This window comes from Physeter macrocephalus, chromosome 9, assembly GCF_002837175.3.
Source record: "Physeter macrocephalus isolate SW-GA chromosome 9, ASM283717v5, whole genome shotgun sequence".
In the NCBI taxonomy this organism is placed as follows: Eukaryota; Metazoa; Chordata; class Mammalia; order Artiodactyla; family Physeteridae; genus Physeter; species Physeter macrocephalus.
The window spans coordinates 83,145,795-83,154,717 of record NC_041222.1 but is presented as its reverse complement, the minus strand read 5'-3'; the positions used below and the strand labels follow the sequence as shown (position 1 = coordinate 83,154,717).

Genomic DNA, 8,923 nt, shown 5'->3' with positions numbered 1-8,923 from the left:
ATTATCATTGAGCCATACTGTGTATATCTGAAATTAAGTATTTATTGATTTACATCTTGATCAAATATAAACTCTTTGAGGGCTGGGATATCACCTGGTTTGTTAATGGTTACGTCCACACTGCCTAGAACTATGTCTAGCACTAAGTGGGTGCTTAGTAAACAGGGTCCAAGGAACTAAGTAGCTGAAAAGTCATTCAAGATTCCTGTGTTTCCAAGACTTCAGACTTTGTGTAAAACGGAAACCACCACTCAGGAGGATAAATAATCCAAATATTCCACCTTCTCTTGATGGTGATTATATTTATACCTTCTTATCTATTGCTGCATAGCAAGCCATCCCATTAACAGTTGTTCATTTTCCTCACAAATAAGCAACTTGGTCAGGACTCAATGTGGACTGCTTATCTCTACTCCATGTAATATCATGGGAGTGGCCCAGCTGGGGCTAAAGGATCTATTCTAAAATGGACTGCTCACTCAGTGCCTGTCCATTGGTTTCCTCACAGCATGGCAAATAGGTTTCAGGAGTAGCAAGCAGATGCTGCCAGTCTCTTAAGGCCTAGTCCAGAAATTGGCTCAGTTATTTCCACTGTATTCTACAGATTAAAACACACTGTGCCCACCCAGACTCAAAATGAGGGGACATAGATCCTCACCTCTCAGTGAGAAGTGTCCAGAATTTTTGGCCATGTTTAAATTTGTTACACCCTCCTTCTCCAGAGCAGACAAGTAACATCAAGTAGCCTGCATCCCCAGTTTCTGCTCCCCAGATACAACCACCTTCAAAAACTTTGTTTCCTCTGATATTTATCTCTGAATTTCTACCTAACATGCTTATGCTGTGATTTCTTGGTTTTTCAGTTTTAGACATTAAATTTAGACATCAGACATTTTAAAATACTGGGCTGGCCAAAAAGTTCGTTTGGGTTTTTCCATACCGTCTTATGGAAGACTCAGATGAACTTTTTGGCCAACCCAATAATTAGACCTATCATCCCCACCTTTTTTTCCCCTGGACACATCTGTCTGGAAGCCCTCTGTCCTGCTCTAATCTGGGCTGTCTGGACAGATTATAAAAATGAACAAGGTGGCAACTTGAGGAATGTGAAAATTAAAACACATTCCAAATACTTATAGTTAATAAGGTAAAGACACTACTAAATATATGTGTTCAAGTAAGTTAAGTTATTGGAGAGGCACCCCTTTGGGCAAGGACATAAAATCCCCTACTGTAATCCCTTTAGGGTGCTCCTAAGCCATGTATGACTTGAATGAATGCTACACAGACTATCAAAGTGTTCTTAAACTTATCAAGGAATGCCTTATACATATTCTCAGATCAGTTTTTTTCTGTCCTTTTATTGGATACACTAAGCAGTTACATACAGGATTACTCTCAATTTGTCAAGGGCTAAAATTTCCGTCATAGTCTCTGGTGAGGTCTACTGTCCTTTGCATGGCTCTGGATTCCTTGGTTTTTAACCAGCAGATCCAAAAGGTGCTGGGCAGACTCACAGCAGTGATAAACACATATAGGTAAGCAGACTAATATGCAAATAATTTTGTTTTCAATACAGAAAACACGCAATAATTCTAAAGCTTGTTGTCAGGCATTTCCTTCCTTTTTGTTATATCTCTCCATATGGCTGTTACCATCATTTCTGCAGTAAAATTCATGAGACCTCTGCAGGTGGCACTGAAGGACACGAAAGGAGAGGCTTCTCTGAACACCACTGACCACCACTGCTTCAGGTCCTCGCAGACCATTTTGTGGCCTCTGCATTTCCCTGAGAAACAGGAGGGTCTCTTCAGATAGGTGGGTCAAGAGTTTTAGTATGCAACAGAATTATCCAGGATGCGTGTTAAAATGCATATTTTTGTGACCCACCTCCAGAGACTCAGCAGGCCTAGTCCATGCCCCAGGACTCTGCATTTTTGCAGACTCCAAGGTGGTTTGGTGCAGTTCTCCACTACACCAGAAAACATAGTCCTAGTCCCTAGGGCTGCTTTCCTTAACGGTCATCTAGTAAAGCAGCCTTGAGACTGCACACTCACGGCCCCGCAGTATAATTACTGAGGCTACTATCGTTGGACTTCGTTAACCCCTGGTGAAATGCACTTACGTCTTGTGTACAGTGAACACCGACAAAGGCTGTGTAACAACGCCCAGTCAGGACGCACAACAGCCTCCTCTCTGTGCCCCTCCCAGTCAGTCCCCATCCCGGAGGCCACAGAATAGTCTTGTCCACCACCGTCGCCCTAGTTGCGTCAAGGACGCAGCGCGTCGCCGCCACGCCACGGAGTCGCACAGCCTGCCAGGGCACAGACCAACGCTTGGTCGGGTGGCCGTGACTTGGAACCCACGCGGCCAATCGGCGTCCGGCTTGTTGACGGGTGTCAAACGACGGGCGCTGATTGGTCGGTGCAAATTAGACCACTTCCTCTTAGCCTCATGCTTTCGGGGCGTTGCGTCAGCTCTAGACTGTTGACCAAGGCGTAGACACGGCTCGTTCCGAGGTACTCAGGCTCGGAGGGCCCTCAGGTACGCCTGGTACTGCTCGCGGAGGCCCCTCAGGTACTCCCCATCCTGCCCGCGGGGCCCCTCAGGTCAACCTGTCCTGCACACGGGCCCCTCAGGTACGCCCCTTACTGCCCACTGGGATCCACGGTCCCCTCCGGTACACAAGATTTTTGTTTGTTTGTTTGTTTTGGGCTGTGGGTTAGTTACGTGCATATCCGTTTCCAAGGAAAACATTGGGAGGAGGTCTAAGTGGGGCGAAAGAACTCAGAACCAGGTACCAATCCTGGCTTGGCTCTCGAGCCGAGGATTACAACCCTTGCAAGTTCCTCAGTTTCAGCCTGGTATCCTGGTAACACTTGAACTGTTGGGTGGTTCTGAGAATCTGGTGTGATCGAGCTTACTGGAGTTCAGAAGGTGGACGAAATTACTTGGAAGTCTAGGTATTCATAAGAACAAATCAAGTCTTAGGCTTCCACGAATGGCCATTTATTGCTGGGTGCCTGGGATTAGAGGGAAGTCCCCCGTCCTCGGCTCTTACACAGTCTAATAATACTGTATTCCAAGTGCACAGAGGAGGAAGACAGTTCCTAAGTGGGATTTGGAGGTGGGAGAAGGAGAAGGCTTCTCAGGAACTGAAGTGGGTTTGGAGCCTTGAAGATGAGTAGGAACTTGGGGATGTGGTGCAGGGGACTGTAGTATAATGTATAGAAGGATTTTAAAGTGTGATTCAGGAGATGGGGAGTTGTTGTAGTCACTACAGCTTCGTGTGAGGAACAAGTGGAAGATGATGCTTGGCTTCCAGCCTTATGAATTTGTGGTTTCCTTCTAGAGTGAAGTGGTGTTTGAAATGAATCCAGAAGAGAAGTTTTTTATTAGGTTTGACAGTATTACTTTTAGAATTCATTCAGGTGTTGCAGAGATGTCAGGAAGTATGAAACTAGAGGCAAAGCAATTGTTTTAGGGATTTCTAAGTAATACGATGAACTTTTACAAAGTAAATATCAGTAAAATGGTGGACAGTATATCTTCTTCATAAGTGACTAGAGAGTGAATTATAGGGAAGAGAAGGCAGCTAAATGCAGATTGCACTTTTAAATGTTTTTGGAAAGATGACATAGTGACTGGGCAAAGGCAATAGAGTAGAATTTGTGGACAAAGGAGTAATGATAGTAATTTCCATAGATGACATGTGATTGCTCTGATAGCCATTATTTCACTTAACGTTAAATTAGCATTGTATTTACAAACTTTATTTTACAGGTGGCAGAATTGAGGTTTAACGGTTGAGTAACTTTTACTATAAGTCACATACTAAGTTGTGGCACCAAAACTGTCAAATTCCAAAGCCAACCCTCTTAACCATTATCCTTGCCAAGAGGAGCCCCCGGAGTGGGCTATTGGAAAGGCAGGTGGGGGAAATATCACTGATGGAAACTAAGGATGCTGACAAAGGGATTTGTTCAAACTTTTTGAGCACTACCATGTGTAAGCACATGGTAAGATAGTACGAGGTTAGATAGTAAAATGCTTTTGCCAGCAATAAGTTTACAGTTGAGTTGGAGAGACATGGGCATGCAATACAAATAAATCGTAATGTGTAGGAGAGGAGCAGATTCCGGGGAGGGGGATATTAGTTTTGTAGAAAAGGGATTGGTGGGTTTCCCTGGTTGTGCAGTGGTTGAGAGTCCGCCTGCCAATGCAGGGGACGCGGGTTCGTGCCCCGGTCCGGGAATATCCCACATGCCGAGGAGCACCTAGGCCCGTGAGCCATGGCCGCTGAGCCTGCGCGTCCGGTGCCTGTGCTCCGCAACGGGAGAGGCCACAACAGTGAAGAGGCCCGCGTACCGCAAAAAAAAAAAAAAAAAGGCGGGGGGATTGGTAAATCCCCATAGAGCAGAGTCCATTTAAGCTAAGTAGTGCTAGAGTATTTGGAGAAAGGGCCTGAACGCAAAGCAGTATGTCAGCAAAGCAGTTTTGTTTCTCAGCAGTGTCAAGAATGTGATGTAGTTGGAGCTTGAGTTTTGTAAGAGTAAATGCCAGGAATAGTAATTGTGGGTAAGATCATGCTGCCCCACTGAAAAGTCTGTACAGAAACCACTGGGAGTGAGGAACATTGCATTTTTCTTTTTTAAATACAGAAGTGATACTTTCAGAACTTTTCTATTAGGAAGGTGGTGTGTAGGATGTATAGTATTTATTTTTCCCTTTATTTTTAAACTTTTTATGTAATACATACTCAAAAATAATCAAAACAGAGTAATATGAAGTAAATAAAAATCTGTTCTTTCACGCCTTCCTCATCTAATCCTATTCTCTGGTGGTAGCCATTGTTAAGTTTGGTGGGTAGCCTTCTAAATTAAATACAGAATTACTTAAACATAGACTTAGTGTATTTTTAATCTCTTGAAAATATTATAATACACATAGTATAAATTGCTATAACTGTGACTTGCTGTTTTCTTTCTCAGTATGTATAAGGAATATATATATTATGATTTATTATTTTTAATGCCTGCATGGTATTGATGTACCATAATTTATTTTAGTCTATTATCTATTCATGGATATTTAAGTTGTTTTCAGATATTTGTCTATAGAAATGCTTCAGTCGGGGCTTCCCTGGTGGCGCAGTGGTTAAAAAAAAAAAAAAAAAAAAGAAAGAAAGAAATGCTTCAGTTGATATCTTTGTACATATTTTATACATTTGTGTAAGTAAATCTCTGGGTTATATGTTAATAGGATATAAGTAGTCTGTGAAAAGGCTGGAGATGGACCCACCTCTTGGGTTAAATTTGACTTAATGTAACAAGTTATGAAGACCTGAGAATGAGGAAGAGGGAATGGAGAAATAGACTTAGAAGTCAGACCCACATGACTTGGTGATCAACTGGATGTGGGGATCATCTGGGAGTATTAAGGGTGACTCAGAAATTTCAGGTAATGGGAAGGAATAGGGGAACTACTAGTACAGTGGAATTAAAAATGGGAGCAGGGCTTCCCTGGTGGCGCAGTGGTTGCGCGTCCGCCTGCCGATGCAGGGGAACCGGGTTCGCGCCCCGGTCTGGGAGGATCCCGCGTGCCGCGGAGCGGCTGGGCCCGTGAGCCGTGGCCACTGGGCCTGCGCGTCCGGAGCCTGTGCTCCGCAGCGGGAGAGGCTGCAGCAGAGGAAGGCCCGCATACCACAAAAAAAAAAAAAAAAAAATGGGAGCAAGCGTGGCAAGGAAGATCATGAGATTTATTTTAAACAAAAATGTTTTTGGTGTACTTTTCCAAGATCTGTGGAGGTAAATACAAGTAAAGGTGAAGGAGGGTATCTAGAAATTGCTGAACAGGAAGTTGAGGCTAAAGAGGTCTGAAGGAGTCATGGAATAAGGAAGATAGTGGAGGCCTTGGATTATAGTTAAAGGGAAGAAGAGGAGGTTTCTTCCCTGAGCGTGACCTGGTAGGGTTAATCTCCCTCTTCTTTCTGCTCCCCCTTTCCCCCAAGAGCCCTGTGGTTACTGGATGCTGTTGTGCAGGTACAGCTCTCCAGTGGATGTGAGGGGCCAGAGCAATCCTGTGATTTATGCATGGGGGCTGTTTCTCCTCAGCAGCCACCATAGCCCGGTCACTGATACATGGCTCTTCCTGGAATAGTCTATACCATTACATGGGTCTTTGTGTTTGGCCTAATAATGCAGTGGTTCTTAATCTTTGGGGGGAGTAGAGGCTCTCTAGAAAATTTTATAAAAGTTAAAAGCCATCTTCACAGAAAGCTTAAATCTCGTTTTCTCAAAAAAAAAAGTTCAGATAGATATTCCAGAATAATGGTCAGAACAGTTTAAGAGAATACTTAAATTTTGATGTGCATGCTCATCCCCTAGGAACTTGTTAAAAAGCAGGTTCAGACTCCTCAGTCCGAGGGGGGATTGGTGAGTCTGCTCTAATCAACTTCCATAGATGCTGGCAATCATAGGACCAGCCTTGACAAGCATTAGGGGGTGACAGAAATAAATATGTTGATATCTAAAGATCTGTTAGTCTTCAAATGTAACCCCTTAAGTTTCAATTGGCCTCTAGTAAGGTTGTCACTGAACCAGTAGGACTCCTACTAAATCAGTAAATGCACAGACTAACACCTCTCTCCATCCTTCAAAGGCTGGAAATTATAACAAGAACTGAAGATCCAAAATGCCTTTCAACTTCTGTTTAATAACATTTAATGGCACACTCTAATCAGAAATGGATAGTTGAGTTAAATGGCCCACCTGTTCTTTCCTTATTTTTTTCCTATATAAAACTCAAAGGTACTCTCACATCTCAAAAATAAATGACAGGGGGACAAAAGGAAAGACACCGCTTGTAACAAACTTAAAAAAATGTTTTTTTCTGATGTTAAAAGTGTTTATGAAACAGATCACTCATTTCCATGTGTGACTCAGACCTCAGTGGCAAAAATCTCATTTTTTATAGATTTTTCTCTTATGTGCAAAATCAATATCCTTTTAACTTTTTATCCCTTGTCTTGGCTGCTAGGAAGCTCAAGTCGTATTTTGAATCAGTGTTGCTAATTGATAAAAGCATAGGAGCTGCATGATTTAAATTTTCCCTGATCTTGAATTTCCATATAATTTTTAGATTCCCTAATTTTATTTTTTAATCAATGTGTGTATTTGCCATTTCATGGTTAATCTTTTGGTTAGTCTCTTCACATTCTCTGTCAAACAAAATAGAATAGAAATGAGTTAACATAGTAAGGACTATATTTGTCTTTGAAATTCCATAATTTCTAGCATTGCTTTATATACATAAATTTATTTTTTATTTGTTGTTTATAAAAAAAAATTTTTTTGATGGCATGGGTCAATTACTGTACTTAGGTTTTGATGTTTTCAGAATTGGTTGAGGTATGTAAGTCTCTTTGCTCCTAGAGTCAGTTATCCCAGGCCATTACAGTTCTTGTGTTCTTAAGGTTTTCCACCTTCTCTGTTGTTTTCTCATTATTAGCAGTTCTGTCCCCTTCTAATCTGATATTGGCTTGGAAATCTGGTCACCAACCTTATTAGAATTATAAAGTGAGAATAAATAGGCTTTGAGGAGGAATGGGTTCGAGGATGCTCACTAGATAGTTAAGCCCCGACTGATCAAGTGTTTCTGAAAGAGGTTATTAACAAACTTCTGAAAAAAGATACTTTAAGACTTCTCTCACCAGGCACTAAATCAGAGAGATGTAGAGTTTGTCTTTTACAAAAATCATGAGTAAGCAACAAAAGTGATAAAATGTAAAATTAGAATGAGCTAGGAATTATTTGAATGTGATTCTCATCTTTTTAGCTTTAAAATTTTTTTAGGTTTTGCCTGTTTTCCTCAGAAAGATTAGGTTGATTCAACAGAAGTGCTTTCTGTCCTGTGAATGTAGGTAAGAATTTTTACCTACTTTGAGATTTATTTTTTCAGATTATTAATGAATTTTTAGTATCATTAGACAGAATTGCCAAGATTTTCTTTTCTTTTTTTTTAAGTGTGTTGTCTGCAATTACTAAATGTTATACTGTAGTTGTAAAATAAGTGAATTGGACACAAATTCTGAAATAAATTTAAAGGTACTATATATTTCTACTTCATACCATATATAGAAATAACTCAAGATGGATCAGTGGCCTAAATATAAGAGCTAAAACTTCACAACCTTGTTATTTGTAGTGGTTTCTTAGCTATGACACCAAAAGTTGAAGTAGCGAAACCAATAAATAAACAGGACTTCACCAAAATTAAAAATGTTTGTGCTTCAAAGAATATACCATGAAGAAAACAAGAAACAAGCCACAGAATGGGAAAAAAATTTTGCAAATCCTGTAACTGATAAGGGGATTTTATCTAGAATATAAAGAACTCTTACAACTCAACAGTAAAAAGACAACCCAATTAAACAGTGGGCAAAGGATGAATAGACATTTCTCCAAAGAAAGTATGAAATGGCCAATAAGCTCAACATCACTAATCATTAGGGAAATGAAAATCAAAACCACAATGAGATACTATGTTATACCCACTAGGATTTCCTATAATCCAAAGATAGACGATAAGGAGTGAGGATGTAGAAAAACTGGAATCTCATTCTCTGTGGGGAGAATGTAAAATGACACAGCAGCTTTGGAAAACATTTTGGCAGTTTCTCAAAAAGTTAAACACAGTTACCAGCAGTTGTACTCCTAGGTATTTACTTAAGAGAGCTGAAAACACATGTCCACATAAAAACTTATACATGAATATTCATAGCAGCTCTGTCCAAAAGTGGAAACAATGCTAATGTCCATGAATTGATGAATGGATAAACAAAAAGTGGCATATCCGTATGATGAAATATTATTCAGCCATAAAAAGCAATGAAGTATGAGTACATATCACAACATGGATGAAC

The 8,923-nt window shown here is 40.8% G+C and overlaps 1 protein-coding gene and 1 non-coding gene across 9 annotated transcripts in view; both read left to right on the top strand.

Annotated features, from left to right (window-relative positions):
- Positions 1-2,457: 2,457 nt before the first annotated feature.
- Positions 2,458-8,923, top strand: part of IARS1 (isoleucyl-tRNA synthetase 1) — a 94,541-nt gene continuing 88,075 nt past the window's right edge. For 3 of the 8 annotated variants that reach the window (XM_055087284.1, XM_024117185.3, XM_024117190.3), the window contains exon 1: positions 5,166-5,231. In XM_055087284.1, coding sequence (XP_054943259.1) covers positions 5,191-5,231 — 41 coding nt within the window. In that variant the 5' untranslated portion in view covers positions 5,166-5,190. Of the gene's footprint in view, positions 2,640-2,661; positions 2,681-5,165; positions 5,232-7,397; positions 7,922-8,923 lie in introns of those variants that run through there. The other 5 variants (XM_024117188.3, XM_024117187.3, XM_024117186.3 and 2 more) reach the window with 5 other exon arrangements.
- Positions 6,012-6,144, top strand: LOC112062536 (small nucleolar RNA SNORA84). The gene has a single exon (XR_002890784.1). It is a non-coding gene; the product is annotated as a small nucleolar RNA SNORA84 (small nucleolar RNA).